Raw genomic sequence first — 16,483 nt, forward strand, 5'->3', positions numbered from 1 at the left:
CCGCGATTTGCGGCGACAAAACGCCGGTATTGTCCGCCCAGATGTGCCTCAGAATGACCCCCTCTATGGAGATGCTTCCCATCTCCTAGCCGAAAGACGCCTGAAAAAAAGGTCCGGGACCTTTTTTCAGGCGATAGGCGTTCGGCGTGGACATGTGAACCATCTCCATAGAGGGACATGTATTTCCAGCCCTCTGGCGGCAGCGGCGTAGCGCTACAGGCGTAAAACCGCCTAGATGTGAATGCGGTCTAAGGGTGGGACTTTGGAAGTCTAAAGTCCCACCATTGGGGGGATATTTTTGTTTTTTCTACACCCCTAACATCGAGAGCGAGCGGCGTGTTGCTTGTGCATGCGCCGTCTACACCTGAACTACAGCTGGTCATCCTCAGATTTTTGCCGGCTCCGTTTGCACATGCGCAGTCCAGCCCGGGCATTATTCAACAGGGGACCCATATGCAAATGAGCAAGATACGCCGATTCACGAACGTACGTACGCCCGTCGCAATTAGTTACGCCGTTTATGGAAGAGATACGCCGGCGTAAAGATAAAGCTGGTCTCTAGGTGGCGCAGCCCATGCAAGGTATGGACGTCGGAACAAGCGTATCTTTTTACGTCGTTTGCGCAAGTCGTACGCGAATAGGGCTGTGCGTAAGTTACGTTCACGTAGGAGGCAGCTTTTGACGTATCTTGGGAATTCTATCCGACGCATGCGCACTGTGCTACGTCCACGGACGGCGCATGCACCGTTCATTCAAAACGTCATTTACGCAGGGTCATGGTTTATTTACATAAAACACGCCCACCTCAACACAATTTAAATTAGGCGCGCTTACGCCAGCCCATTTACGCTACACCGCCGTAACTTAGGACGCAAGTGCTTTGTGAATACAGCACTTGCCTCTCTAACTTACGGCGGCGTAGCGTATATGAGATACGCTACGCCTGCCTAACGTTAGGCAGGTCTTACTGAATCTGGCTATATATGTTTTAAATACAGTGTTTGTAAATCAGACGGACTGTTTACATGTGATAATCAGAGGTGTTCTGTCACATTAGCAACCATGTAAGGGGTCAGCAGGTTTGCTGCTTTAAAAATGTAACATGTAAACAGTCCGTCGGATTTCCAAACACTTGCCTAGATTCACATACATTGCCGCAACTTTGTGGCGGCGTAGCTTAAGGCATTTAAGCTACGCCGCCATAAGTTAGCGAGGCAAGTACATGATTCACAATGTACTTGCCTGCAAAGTTACGGCGGCGTAAGGGCGCCTAATTCAAATGTGTGTAAGGGGGCGTGTTTTATGTTAATGGGGCTTGACCTTACGTTTTTGACTTTTTTTTTTTTTTTTAACTTAACTGCGCATGCGCCGGGCGCCTACATTTCCCAGTGTGCATTGCGGCTAAGTACGCCGCACGGGCCTATTGATTTTGACGTGGACGTAAACGACGTCATTCCCGATTCACAGACGACTTGCGCAAACGATGTAAAAATTTTGACGCGGGAACGGCGGCAATACTTAACATTACTATTCCAACTAGGGCCTAGCTCTAACTTTAGGCGGCCTATCTCTAACGTAAACGGCGTAAAAGTACTGCGTCGGCCGGGCGTACGTTTGTGAATCGGCGTATCTACTAATTTACATATTCTACGCCGACCGCAATGGAAGCGCCACCTAGCGGCCATCCGAAATATTGCAATCTAAGATAGGACGGCGCATATCTTAGATATGTTTAAGTGTATCTCTGATTGAGAATACACTTAAACATAGGTCGGCGTAGATTCTGAGTTAGGTCGGCTTATCTACTGATAAGCCGGCCTAACTCTTTCTGAATCTACCTAACTGTATTTAAGCACATAAGCTCTGTTTTGTGTTGAAAATAAGTGTGAAATCTAAAACTCCGGTGGGTGTAACAAGATGTCCGCTTGCCCCCTTCTCTATCGTTACAATGGCAAGGGAATGCCACTTCCGGAGCAATCTGTGATGGGGAGCGGAATGTGACAGGACACCGACATCGCCCCAGTGTAAAAGTACTCTTAGTAGAGCTGCTCACTTTTAATCGTAACAAAAAAAAAATCTTGATCGCGATTCAATCTCCCCACTATCTTAATCCAGCATTTCCACAAGTCATTCATGTAACAAGTGATCACAAGTGTAGTCAGTGGAGGCTCCCGGTGCTGGGAGGGGAAGCTTTGGCTGTGACCTGTTTGACGGGTTTGTGTTATTTTATTTCTTTGGGTGTGTATCTTCCACTTATTTCCTACTGTAGATCGTCTGTCACTCAGCTGAACTTATAATACACCTTCCATCTGTGATCAGTGAGGTGGCACTGGGCCTCAGGCTGCGGAGGGGTGCCATCATTGGGGTGGCACTGAGCATCTGGCTGGGGGGGGGGTAGTTAGGGGTGGAGTGGTGGTGGCATTGGGCTTTGGGGGGGATGGTATTGCAATCAGTGGATGCAGCACTGGGCACCAGGTGGGAGGGGGGGTTAATGCAATTGGCGGGGGGGGGGGGGGGATCAGTGTGGATTTATACCTGATTAGGTTGCCAGGCTAGATTTATGATGTGCATCACAAAGCCCCACTTTAGGTGACATCTATTTTCAGCAGTCTGTTAGGCACGCATCTTACCTCCATTTATATTAAATTTGCATCACTGTCCCCAAATCCCCTTTTCAATGTGCTCCTTCAGAGGATTCACTTGTTGGATCAGGCCCCGCCCCCTTGCCGTTCAGTTCTGTGTGGACTGTTCACACATCATTGTGTCTGCTGCAAAAGGTGGAAGAACCTAGAATATGAAATATATTTTCAGTTCTTTCACACTTTTTTGTTATGTAGAATTCCACATGTGTTACTTCATAGTTCTGATGTCTTCAGTGTGAATCTACAATTTTCATAGTCATGACAATAAAGAAAACTCTTTAAATGAGAAGGTGCGTCCAAACTTTTGGTCTGTACTGTGTATTAAAAAAAAAAATTAAAGCCAGCAGTTACAAATCCTGCAGCTGCTGACTTTTTTTTAATAAATGGACACTTACCTTTCCAGGGTGACCGCGATGTCGGGTGACCGCCATCCTCAGTAAGGGAATGGGGAAGTGAAGACTTGTGGCTTCACTTCCTGGTTTCCTACCGCACACGTGTGAGTCGTGCTGCAGGTCCTCACTGGTCCCTGCTGTCTTCTGCGTCTCCCAGAAGACAGTGGGGTAGGACAGAATAGGCGGCGGAAGTGGCGTAGGTCACCTCGATCGCCGAGGCGACCTATGCCTGGAAGTGGGAGTAAATACCTGTATTACACATGTCTTCTGGGACCTGTGTGTCTACCGGAGAACAGAGTAGGCACCGGACATGGCATAGGTCATCGCAATTGGTTCCATGTGCAGAGCCCACCAGGAAGTCGGGACGGCGCTGTGCTAATCACAGGCGGGGAGACCTTTCCTGATCTCTGCAGCCGAGCATCGGACAATGTCTCCCTGCCTATGATTAGCGCAGTGCCGACTTCCTGGCGGGCTCTGCACACAGAGTGTATGGACACGCCAGAGCTCATCCCTAATCGCGATCACCGTAGTGATGTATTCCAGGAAGTGGAAGCAAATACCTGTATTACAGGTATCTGCTCCCTCCGACTGCCAAATGTGACACCGGAGGCGAGGAGGATTCCAAAAAACTTTAAGCCTTTGCGGTGTGCAGTACTGCATTTGGCCACCGGTGCAGGGGCACCGGTGACGCTCGAAGCTGCTCGGATGCACTCCGTTCCTGAGTGTTTCCGAGTGCATCTAAACGTTTCAGAATATTTCCTAGTCTCTCCGGTGACCCGCCACCCACCTTTGGCCACATGCGGTACTGCATACAATGGACGTCATGGTGGAACAAATCCTTTTAGTTTCCATTGACTTCTATGGGGGAACTCGATTTGATATGCGAGTGCTTTGGATTACGAGCATTCTCCTGGAACGGATTATCCTCGTAATCCGAGGTTCCGCTGTACCGATACTTTTATAATAAAAAAAATCCAAGTACTCACCATTACTGATTGTCATGTGACAGTGGGACGAATATGCAGCACTGATGACGTGTGGACTGTCAGTAGGTTTCTGTTTTTTGGAGTGCGAGGGGAGTGTTCGGTGTTGGTGTGTGTTTTTTTTTATTTTTTATTTTAACAATTTAACCTTTTAAATATTACTATTTTTTATTTTATATTTTTTAAATCGGCCCGGTTGGGGGGGGGGGGGGGGGGGGTTGGTGAGATACCGGGGGTCTTAACAGACCCTGGCCTCTCCCTTTTTGAGACGGGGTTAAGGAATGAGGACAGAGATTCCCCAGTCTCTTTCTGAAAATGAATAGACAGGAGAAAGAGGCTCCTCACATTCATAAACTGAAGCACCATAAACAGTTTACAATGCTCCGTTATGAATGGACAGAGGCAGAGATCACCTGACTCTGTGCATTCAGAAAAGGAAGGAGCTGGTAAATGATGGATTTACCCACTCCTTCCTCTGCTTCATCCTGACAGATTAAGGGGGGGGGGGGGGCGCCCAGAGCAGCCTGGAGGAGGTTTACGGAAACAGTGAGGGGTGATCGATGGAGGGGGGGGGGAGTTGCACGCAGGGGTGCAACGGATCGTCACCGATCCGAACACCACGCGATCCCCGGAGCCTCGGCCGTAGGAAAGTCCCCGGCTTCGGCCTAGCTCCGGAGCGGCGACCATCTTGCTCCACCCCCGTGTGCTTATCAGAGCTCAATGCATAGCGTGACACGCCTCCCTGCACAGCGCGCTCACTGCAGACATGTGGAGAATGGAGACAGCATCTGTGAGCTCCTGCAGGTAGGAGATCCGTTCTGCTTTTAAGCAATGTGCTGGATTTAAAAGGAAGGACACTGCAGTCCTATCATCCGATCAGCACTTCCTGGCCATAAATCATTAGCCGGGACCTGCTGATCAGTAAGTGGTGGAGCGAATGGCAGCACAGCCAAGGCGGCTGGCGCACACGTACCCCCCCCCCCAGAACAGCCAGATCGTGTGTGTGTGTTTGTTATCCTAACCTTGACCTTTTTTTGTTTCGTTTTTTAGGGTTATATTATTTTTTTTTTTTTTTTTTTTTTTTTTCCATTCCTGACACTATCACATTTCCAACATGGGGAATATGTTTGCAAACCTGTTCAAAGGCCTTTTCGGCAAGAAAGAGATGCGTATTCTGATGGTGGGGTTGGATGCGGCAGGTAAAACCACTATTCTATACAAGCTGAAGCTAGGAGAAATCGTCACCACCATCCCTACAATAGGTGAGTGTGAGGACTGACCCCCCCCCCCAATTACTGTAATGTGTGGCATTTATACAGATGTAATGACTCTGAATGCCTTTGCTTTCCTTTCCAGGTTTTAACGTAGAGACAGTAGAATATAAGAACATCAGTTTTACGGTGTGGGATGTGGGCGGTCAAGACAAGATCCGGCCTCTGTGGCGTCATTACTTCCAGAACACACAAGGTAAGACAAAGCCCAGGAGTTCACATCTAATGTGTGGAGAGGTACATTGTTTATGGTGGTGCTGGAGACGCCTCGTCCTCCTCCTCCTCCTCCTCCGTATGGACGATGATGATTCTACATATTGATGATATAAATAATAATGTGCAGAAAATTAACTCTAATGGCGTGAAAACCTTTGCAACAGTGCAACAATAGTGCAATATAACAGTGTAATGCTTAAAGCGGTGGTTCCCCTAAAAATAAACTTTTGACATTGCATTTGCTACATATACAATTAGAATCGGCTGGTTTTATTGAAAAAATACCTCCGTACGTAGCATTTGCTATATTCGTTCCCACCGCCACTTCCGGGTACGATGCTGGCGGTGGGCGTTCCTAATTGATGGACAGGCATCCGACCGACGCATCCATCGCGTCACGAGATGCCGAACGTCGGTGCGGCTAAATACGGCGCATGCGCACCGACGTTCGGCATCTCGTGACGCGATGGATGCGTCGGTCGGATGCCTGTCCATCAATTAGGAACGCCCACCGCCAGCATCGTACCCGGAAGTGGCGGTGGGAACGAATATAGCAAATGCTACGTACGGAGGTATTTTTTCAATAAAACCAGCTGATTCTAATTGTAATTAATGTAGCAAATGCAATGTCAAAAGTTTATTTTTAGGGGAACCACCGCTTTAAATAGTCCCAATTTGTGACTCAGTAGGTGCAGAGACCTATACACTCCCTGTGTAGGAAATTGCAAACAGAGACTTGTGTGGGATGCGCCTCCCTGATTCCCAGTAGTTTTTCACTGGCAGGTAACAAGATCTTCCCCGCTGACACAGCTCATGAGAGAGAACCTGATTGCGCAATACAATAACCACCATTAGCGGATATAACACAAGGTTCTAATGTGGGCACACTCACGAATCCCTGGACAAAACTAGGCAACAACAAGCCACTCAGGATGGATGTTCTCCTCATTCAGACGTGTAGTCTGTCATTCCCATTCGTAACTCCTCCCCCACGCGTTGCGTCACTAGACACGTGACTTAGTCATGTCATATTGATGAACGTCTTTGTGCTTATGCAGCTAAATAACCAGAGACGGTGCAGCATTTTAGCTTACAGTTCTCTGGGTTTGTTTAAAAATCCAGCGGTCTAGTGATGTTTTCACCACTTGCCCTCTGGAATATTTACCCCCCTCCTGACCATGCCTTTTTTTGCAATATAGTCATTTCAACTGAGTTGTGCAACACTGTATACAAAGTGTGTGTGTATGTGTGTGTGTGTGTGTATATATATATATATATATACACACACACACACATTATAATTATATATATATATATATATATTAGTGTGTGTGTGTGTGTGTGTGTGTGTGTGTGTATATATAATATACACTCTATCCCAACAAATGGAGCTCCCTTTTGGTGATATTTGATCACATCTGCATGTTTTATTTTTTGCACTATAAAGAAGTCTGACCATTTTGGAGAGATCCCTCTCCTCTCCCCATTCCCCCCTCTCGCTCTTTCTTTCTGCTATAAAACATCCAATAAGCCATTTTAAAATCAAATTGCTTCACAAATTTTAGGCCAATCTGTATTCTGCTTCATGTCTTGAGGGGGGGAGGTTTGCATGCGCCGAGCTCCATGCCACGGTCTGTGACTCCTCTGTGCGCACGTGTGGGAGTGATGTCATCGCGGCGAGGCCAATCAGACGGCTGGAAGACACGTAGCCAGTGTTTGTGTTCGGAGGTGCTTTTTCTAGGGGAAGACATCGATTCTAGTCCCTGACATGAGATCCGTAACGCCTCCTCTTGTCAGAAATGGTATCGACAGGCGCTAGAGGACAGAGTCCCCTGGACCCGCAGCTTAGTTTCTGCTTCACTGCAGAAGTGACCCCTGCAGGCGGAATTCCGTGTGTATATACGTGATGCGGCACACGCAGCTTCTCCGCCCTGTAGCAGTAAAACTACTATAGGGTGGTCGCTAAGTGGTTAATCTGTTCTTATAAGGGTGAGTTGTTCTACAGCAGCATGGCCCCCATTTCACTAAGTACAGGCTCCTTTTTATCAAGTGCCTTTCAGGCCCCTTTCACACAGGCCAGAGCCCACACAAACGCAGCTCACTCTGCTGTATGGGCAGTTGGGTGTAAATGGGCCGCCTGTCCATTGGCCAGGCGGAGGGGAAACGGTTCCCATCCATTTGTTTTTTTGGATCGGACCTGGAAGTGAGCAGTTGTCATTGAAGTCTCGGTGCATAGGCCAAGTTCAGCACAGCATCCGTATGCAATCTGGTCTTGGGGTGAGTGTCCATTGGGGGAGATGGAGCTAAACTGGTTCTAAAGGATTTTTTTTTTTTCCTAATGCATAAAAGCGGAGTTCCGCCTAAAAATAAAATATTAAACGCCAATAGCTACAAATACTGCAGCTGCTGACTTATAATAAATGGACACTTACCTGTCCAGGGTGCCCGCAATTTCGGCAGCCGAAGCCGATCAATCTCTTGGCTGCCCCCGCCGCCATCCTCGGTGAGGGAATCGGGAAGTGAAGCCTTGCGGATTCACTTCCCGGTTCCCTACTGCGCGAGTCGCGCTGCGCATCCTCACTGGTCCCTGCTGTCTTCTGGGACCTGTTTCCTGCCCCCCTTCTCTTACTCCTTGTTGGGGGGGTGGGGGGGAATGGGAAGAGTAGCAGTGCTGGGGGAGTTCTGATCATCCCATTTAGGTGCTCTTGATTAAATCTGCTGATCTGAGGACTTTTAATGGCAAATATAATCACAGGCAATGTTACTCACTGTGTCTCTGGCTTCGTAGTGTCTCACAGCAGTGACCCCTATGCTGAAATCAGGAAATGGGGTCTTCTCCAGCCCCTCCCACTTGACATTCCTCACCAGTCAGCTGACCCCTAGTCTCTGCCCCCCACCCATGCCTTGAACTGGGCAGCTGCGACTAGGCTGAGTGGGTGGCCATGAAAAGGCTGGGAGAGTGGTGTGCGATTCAGGAACAGCCCGGGGGTTTAGTGACCCCTGGCAAATTCTAATTCGACCCCCAGGTTGAGAACCACTGCTTTAGAGGGTTTACTTCCTCTTTAAGACTGCAGTTACAAATAGTGTAGCTGCTGACTTTTTAATATTGGGACACTTACCTGTCCAGGGAGCCTACAATATCCTCGCCTGAAGCCGACCCGTCCCTCAGCTCTGGCCGACATCCTTTACTAAGGGAAATGGGGAAGTGAGGCCTTACGACTTCACAGCCTGCTTCCTACTGCGCATGCGCGAGTCACGCTGCGCAATCTGAATGGTCACTGCTGTCTTCTGGGACCCGTGTCCCCGGGAGGAGGAGGGGCCGGACATTACACAAAGTGCAGTGATCTATGCCCAGAAGTGGGAGCAGATACCTGGATTTGACAAGTATCTGTCCCCGCAATTTTGAAGCGCAATATGTTGTGACTCAGCGTAACGTTTTTCAACTTATTGGGGGGGGGGTTTAACGTTACTGTTTATTTCAATAAAAATTATTAGTAATTTTCTATCAGAAAATACAGATTAAAACTTGTGAACAAGTGTCAGAAAAAACGCCTGGTTCTCAAGTGGTTAAAGGAGAAGTTCACCTTTCGTAACAAGTCACACCCATATTCAGGGTGTAACATGTTATGGACGCCCCAACCCCCGCACCTCCTCCATATGACAGCTAGTGTGGCAGATCATTGAAAACTACAAGTCGTAAAGGATATCTGGGATTGTAACACACAGCTGTGTAAATGAATGACGCGGTCGTGTGATTAGAAACAATAGACGGCTAGTACAGGGAACTATGGGGGGGATTTGGCTGGTACCACCTGTTCCTTTTTAGATCGGAGGTCGGCAACCCGTTGATCGCCGTTGGGTCCCGGCCTTGCCGACCCCCTGTCTAAACTCGTCGTCCTCCCTCCACCATTCTGCACGGTATGCTCCGGCTCTCGAGAATAGAGAAGAGGCAGAAGATTTGCGGTGAAAGTATCTATGCCGGGCAAAAACGGAGGCACGGGGTATAGAATTTTGAGAACCGCACCCGTTGTAACAGCAGAACGGAGACACAGGCATATCACTTTTAACAGAGGCAACCCCTTTTTTTTTCTGTGTGGATTTTTGGGGAGATAATAAACCTCCAGGCATCGCTAGTAGTATAACGGAACTGTGGGTGTGATGAATGGTCTGTATTGTGAATATTTGGGGTTTCCCTCCTATTGGTGGGTCAGTGTGTGATGGCCTCTCTCTCCATATGCAGGTTTAATCTTCGTGGTGGACAGCAACGATCGGGAGCGAGTGAACGAAGCACGGGAAGAGTTGATGAGGATGTTGGCGGAAGACGAACTCCGAGACGCAGTATTGTTGACGTTCGCCAACAAACAGGTAAATGAGCACCTCCAGGGGGCGCTGCAAGGGAAGTCCGGTGTCTGTCCATGCAGTCTGTCCCTCCTATAGATTTCTCTTCACCTTACATTCTAACAGTTGGACAGAAAGTGAAGTCAACACAACACACTACTGGCTAGAGGATAATGTTGTATTAGAGCCAGGGCCAGCAACAGATAACAACCTACCTTCCAACTGCGGCCATGTGAGGGGTAGATCATGGCTGGATTTGGCTTTTGTTTTGTTTTTGGTACCACCCCACTGGTATATTCCGTTGCTTTGAATGAAGACTTTGTTCCTTCTCCTCCGACCCCAGCAATGGAACACTTACTGGAGGGGAGCAGGCGGGAGCGCCAGTGGGGGACATAAGGGGTTGGGGCTTCTCTGAAATTCCATTGCACAAAGCAATAATAATATTATTCAGGATTTGTATAGCGCCAACAGTTTACACAGCGCTTTACAACTTGAGGGTAGACAATACAAAACACTTTAATACAGGAGGAATCAGAGGACCCTGCTCCTTAGCGCACCTCCCGCCACAGTGTGAAAGAGGCCTGACGTTATAGCACCGCTATACTGTCTGGAATGGTGACGGTATTCGGCCCCTAGCTGTGCGGTTTTAACCCCCGCTAGCGGCCGAAAAGGGTTAATACCGGTGCACTAGCAGGACTGCTCCACAAGTCCCGCTAACCGCATCTTTTGGAGCGGTTTGTTTACCGCTCTTTACCATTAAAAACAATGGGACACCGCCGTAATACCGCCGGCAATGCGCCTCTGCAGAGGCGCATTGCCGGCGGTATTACGGCGGTGTTCCATTGTTTTCAATGGGAAAGAGTGGTAAACACACCGCTCCAAAAGATGCGGTTAGCAGGACTTTTGGAGCGGTCCTGCTAGTGCACTGCCTCTGGGCTTTCACACTGAGACTGCAGGGCAGGAGTTTTTCAGGCTGTATTTAGGTGCCTCAGTGTGAAAGGGGCCTTATAGCTTACAATGTAAGAGAGCAGGTCAAGAGGTAATAACTGTGGGGGATGGGCTAATAAAGAAAAATAAATGTACAGTTGTTGGGTGGGGGGGCAGACAGGCTTCTCTGAAGAGATGAGTTTTCAGGTATAGAAGGCAAGTGTGTGTAGTGAAAAAAACACTTGAATGGATCTCCACCCACCCATGTGGTGGGTTTACTTTTTCTTAAAGTGGAGTTCCACTCAAAAATGGAACTTCCACTTTTTTGGATCTCTCTGGTGTCACATTTGGCATCTTTTCAGGGGGGGGGGGGAGCAGATACCTGTGTAATACAGGCATTTTGCTCCCCCTTCCTGGCATAGATCACCTCTATGATCGAGGTGACCTACGCCACGTCCGGCGCCTCCACTGTCTTCTGAGAAACACACAGGTCCCAGAAGACAGCAGGGACCAGTGAGGAGGCGCATCGCGACTCGTGCATGTGCAGTAGGGAATCGGGAAGTAAAGCAGCAAGGCTTCACTTCCTGATTTCCTCACCGAGGATGGTGGCGGGGGGGAGCCGGGCGACTGATTGGCTTTGGCTGCCGACATCGCGGGCGCCCTGGACAGGTAAGTGTCCATTTATTAAAGGTCAGCAGCTGCAGTAGTTGTAGTTGCTGGCATTTAATTAAAACAAATATATATATATATATATATATATATATATATATATATATATATATATATATATATATATATATTTGATAATGGGGAAGGTAGTGCTGTGCTAATAAGTAATGAATGGACAGGTGAGGGAAGCAAATGAAAATTGGTATAACTGTGATTAGGAGCGGTATAGCCAAAATGGCATAAGCATAAAAATGATCAGTGAACAAATAACAATACTGGTGTAAATCATATAACTCCACAAGTTCCTCTTGATGTGATGAAATATACTATGAATAAAGTGATGGATGGTGCAAAAAATTATGTGTAATACAACGTCCAAGTAACTGTGATGGGTAACAGTAATAGACTGGTGATAAACAGTCCATAAACAGGGCTTAAACAATATCAGCAAAGAATATATAAATAATATTTCAAAAGTCCAAAGAGTAGGAAAAAGTGCTAGTGTGGGTCCGCAATATGAAGTGGAAGGGGGATGGGTATCCAGTGATCCTTTTTGAGATGAATAAGGATGTCCCCTTACCTTACTGCTGTAAGGTAACAGCATATAGATCCAACCACATTAGATGGTTATCCCGATGGGCTCTGATCCAAAGACGGCAGGTCCTTCTTATATTTATTGTCTCTCTAGGCAAGCTTTCTCTACAAAGTCCCCAGAATCTCACTTTTTTTTTTTTCTCTTCCCCCTCCACCCTTATTTCTTGTTCCCTTTTTCAGGATCTGCCGAACGCCATGAACGCCGCGGAAATAACAGACAAGCTGGGATTGCACTCCCTCCGTCATAGAAACTGGTACATCCAGGCAACCTGTGCAACTAGCGGAGACGGTCTCTACGAAGGACTGGATTGGCTGTCCAATCAGCTCCGGAACCAGAAATAAAAACCACCAATCATTATATATATTTTTTTTCTCGGGTTTAAGTTTTTTTCTTTTTTTTTTTTGTTCTTTTTGTCCCCCATCTCCTCTTCATGCCTTCCTACTCCCTCCTATTTGCTTCTCTTTAATGTGGCCAACTGGTCAACTTTGCGGTCTTGAGTGCTGCAACCAGTACTTCCCTCCCCCCTCCCCCCTACAGTGTGTATCCCACCATGCTGTACATGTGGCAATGAAGAGCCTGAACACAGTTAGGTGTCTTTATTTAATGTAAATAGTTTTTGTTTTTGGGGTTTTTCTTTTTTTTTTCAATGAGGCAGTTTCTGGTACTCCTATGCAATATTACAATTTTTTTCTTTTCTTTTTTTCTTTTCTTTTTTTCTTTTAACGTATCAGATCACCGTCTAGTACTGGAAGGCAGAACAAATCACAAGTGTGTGTGATCGAGGCTGCTAAATTTATCATCGCCCCCCCCCTTTTCTTTTCTTTTTTTTTCAGAAAATTAAAACGTTTTGCCAGTTTACCTCACATGCTGACAGGTGCGTGCGTCAGTCCCTTTCTAACAAAAAAAAGGTGACAATGTGTTACTTTTTTTTTTTTTGTTACTGGTCAACTTTTTGGAGACTGCTTTAGAAACCGATTTAAAATAAAAATAAATTGGGAGCTGGAGAATATTCATATTTTAGGGGTTAAACGTAATGCTATGAATTCCTTTGCATGATGAACAGGTCTGCTTTTTATCGCCGCGCCGCCGGATCTGTCTGCATTTTTGCAGCTTCTGTGCTTCTGTTTGTGCTCGAGTGACGACGACTTTTTTTTTTTTTTGTAGATTTAAAAATTGTACAATGCTAAGCAACCAGCCACGAAAGTATACGGGAAGTGAGAAATACTCCTTTCTTTTAAAATTGCACTGGAAATTCAGTTACACAAATTGCGAAAGAACATCAGATCATTGTTTTTTTTTTTTTTGTTTTTTTTCGGAACCGATTTATACAAAGCATAGGCGGGACACTTGCAGGTCTAGCTGTGCGAATCATACTGGTATGGAGACTAGGGGGGCATTTGAACTTTCCCTTGTTTTACCCCCATTCCGCCAGCCCCCGGGGCTGCTGTTAGAAACCACGCGGTCACATCCAAGTCGCACCCATCCAAAGTTGCACGACTCTGGAGTCTTGCGCGTTACTGGGACAAAAAAATAAAGTTTCGGCTGGACGTGCACGTTAACCATTCAAAGCGGAAAGGCTTCTTGTACAGATTTAAAGCCCATCTCTGGGTAAAAAAAAAAAACGTTTCCCATGCAGTTGGACGGTTCAACGCGTTTTGTCTAGGGGTGAGGAAAAAGTTTATACTCGCCCGCTCTTTCATTCTTCCTGAAAATGGCGCCCCCCCTATTCCAGCAGTGAACTGTTCCTGGTCTATAGAGCGTCTTGCTCTCAGGAACGGTCCATCACTAGAGGGGGGGGGGGGTTGGACCGATTCTTGTACAAGGAGGGATCAGGTAAGTGAATCTTCTTTCTCCTCTACCCTAGACAGTCCCCCTCTGCATAGGAAAACTTTCCTGGAGTCGGGCTTTAAACCTTTTTTTTTGGTTGAATTTTTATGGCCGCCTGGACAAGGCGGTCAACCACAGGCTTTGGTGCCCACGTGACTGCCGGCCGCCCCTTCATATCTGTCGGTGAAAATCCCAAGCCACAGCTTCTTGCATCGTCTGGGTGCCCTTGATGGCGGCTTAAAGCTTTACCGGGATGGCAGTGACCTCAGAATCCTTTGTGTCCCCAGAGTGTGAATGTCTCGGGGCCACACAACTCGGCCCTGATCCCAATCCTTTCTACAACTTTGAGTAACTGATTGCCTAGAACCCCCCCCCCCCCCCCCCCCTCCTGTTGCAGTCATTCCATACAAGAACGCAGACATCTCTCCTGTCTGGAATCATTCCCGGCGGCACGCCTCTTGCTGCAAGGCTCAGATTTGCCATTTAATAACTATATATATATTTTTTTTTTTTTATTATTATTCCTCTTACTTCTGATCAACACTGAAACGCTGGAACTCGGTGGAACGTTAAGGACCTGTGCGAGCCGGTTCATTTAGTGATGTGGAATCTTTATTGTTTTCAGTAAACAAAATCGTAATCAAAACTGTTTTGTAAACTTGTTTTCATTTGGACAAACAAGCACTGTAATTAAAGCTATTAGAATAAAATTCCATCTATTTCACATCCCGTCTCCTGCCTTTTGTGTGTTGCTGACGGCCTAAAATAAAGATGTATTTTTCTCTGCAGTTCTGGAAAGGGGATGCGGGTTTTCTATTTTGTCTACTGAGGGACACAGCTTGATAAATGACCCCTTTCCAGACTGGCCTATTGTAATGTATTATAACGGCTGGGTGGGTGCACCATTATCCTGGGAGGATCACTGCTGGTATGCGAGCACTGTGGCCAATCGCAGCAGGTCACAAGACAATTGTACACGATGAATGGCTTTGTTGCATGCCATTAATTGTGTACTATTGTGATGAGCTCTGTGATTGGTCACAGTGATCACATGGTACAGACAAGGCCAGTTGCGGCCCGTGGTTACCATGGGATTGGCTGTGGCCCGCCGGTACCATGGGATTGGCTGTGGCCCGCCGGTACCATGGGATTGGCTGTGGCCCGCCGGTACCATGGGATTGGTAATAAAGAATAATTTTTGTAATTATTTAAACATGTTGTGATATTTCCTGATGTTCATTATTTTCACTCTCCTAATTTAACAATTTACTCTGAAAGAGCAATTTATACCAAACAAGATCAGCTTTTCACCGATCGGTTCCGGCCTCAACTACATCTCTATGCTATACACTCAATTCAGTGTGTGTGTGTGTATATGTATATATGTGTGTGTGTGTGTGTGTGTGTGTATGTGTGTGTATATGTGTATGTATATATATATATATATATATATATATATATATATATATATATATATATATATATATATATATATATATATATATATATATACATACGCTAACCGGTTGTTGTCCCCCCCCATGTGGTGTCAGCATGCAAAAAGTACTGCCAACAACCAGCAAATCCTGTTTACGCTGTGATTGGACACAGCTGATCACAAGGTAAAGGGCTGCTGTGATGAGCCCTTTATCCTCTTCTGTGATTAGCTGTGTCCGAAGACTGTTGATGGCCTGCCGGGCCATTGTTTTCTCCCAGTGGGGGAAGCTATCCCTGCTGGGTGAAGACGGCGATAATCACTAGCGGCTATAGAAGGTGCTAGCGATAATTGCAAGAGAATCCAGCAGGCTGGTTGTAATCGATCAACTTGGTAGGCCTGCCCATACATGGTTAGAATCTTGGCTGGTTCCTACTCAACCGGCCAAGATTCTAACCCTGTATGGCCTGCCTTACTCTAAGCCTACTCCCACCCACATGCTTGTCCAGTCCATCACCTTTACTCTCAGCTTCTTTAGCAAGGTAGTGGTCGTCTTGGAGGTGTGTTTGGGGTCGTTATCATGTTGGAATACTTCCCTGCGGCCCAGTCTCTGAAGGGAGGGGATCATGCTCTGCTTCAGTATGTCACAGTACATGTTGGCATTCATGGTTCCCTCAATGATCTGTAGCTCCCCAGTGCCGGCAGCACTCATGCAGTCGCAGACCATGACACTCCCACCACCATGCCTGACTGAAGACAAGACGCACTTGTCTTTTGTCCTCACCTGGTTGCCGCCACACCCTAAGTGAAAATGTCCAAATTGGGCCCAATTCCAACATAACGACCCCAAACACACATCCAAGACCACCACTGCCTTGCTAAAGAAGCTGAGGGTAAAGGTGATGGACTGGCCAAGCATGTCTCCAGACCTAAACCCTATTGATCATCTGTGGGACATCCTCAAATGGAAGGTGGAGGAGCGCAAGGTCTCCAACATCCACCAGCGCCGTGATGTCGTCATGGAGGAGGGGAAGAGGACTCCAGTGGCCACCTGTCTGAAGCTCTGGTGACCTCCATTTACACTTTACATTGTAGCAAAGTGTCATTTCTTCAGTGTTGTCACATGAAAAATAATAAAATAGTTACAAAAATGTGAGGGTGTACTTACTTTTGTGAGATACTGTATAT

General features: G+C 46.9%; 1 protein-coding gene across 1 annotated transcript; it reads left to right on the plus strand.

Annotated features, from left to right (window-relative positions):
- The first annotated feature begins 5,067 nt into the window (after positions 1-5,067).
- ARF1 (ADP ribosylation factor 1) lies at positions 5,068-14,584 on the plus strand. Its single transcript, XM_040352186.1, has 4 exons — positions 5,068-5,279; positions 5,374-5,484; positions 9,745-9,869; positions 12,213-14,584. Exons 1-4 carry the CDS (start codon positions 5,132-5,134, stop codon positions 12,372-12,374), a joined length of 546 nt encoding a protein of 181 aa, XP_040208120.1. The 5' UTR covers positions 5,068-5,131; the 3' UTR covers positions 12,375-14,584.
- Positions 14,585-16,483: the final 1,899 nt, after the last annotated feature.

The sequence above is a fragment of the Rana temporaria genome, chromosome 5 (assembly GCF_905171775.1).
Source record: "Rana temporaria chromosome 5, aRanTem1.1, whole genome shotgun sequence".
Classification (NCBI taxonomy): Eukaryota; Metazoa; Chordata; class Amphibia; order Anura; family Ranidae; genus Rana; species Rana temporaria.

What these genes read in the sequence shown, in the direction of transcription:
- ARF1 (XM_040352186.1), top strand. Translation starts at nt 5,132, where the DNA reads ATGGGGAATATGTTTGCAAACCTGTTCAAAGGCCTTTTCGGCAAGAAA. An exon ending in TTACTTCCAGAACACACAAG is followed by an intron (nt 5,485 to 9,744) that starts GTAAGACAAAGC and finishes CTCCATATGCAG; the next exon opens with GTTTAATCTTCGTGGTGGAC. An exon ending in TGACGTTCGCCAACAAACAG is followed by an intron (nt 9,870 to 12,212) that starts GTAAATGAGCAC and finishes TCCCTTTTTCAG; the next exon opens with GATCTGCCGAACGCCATGAA.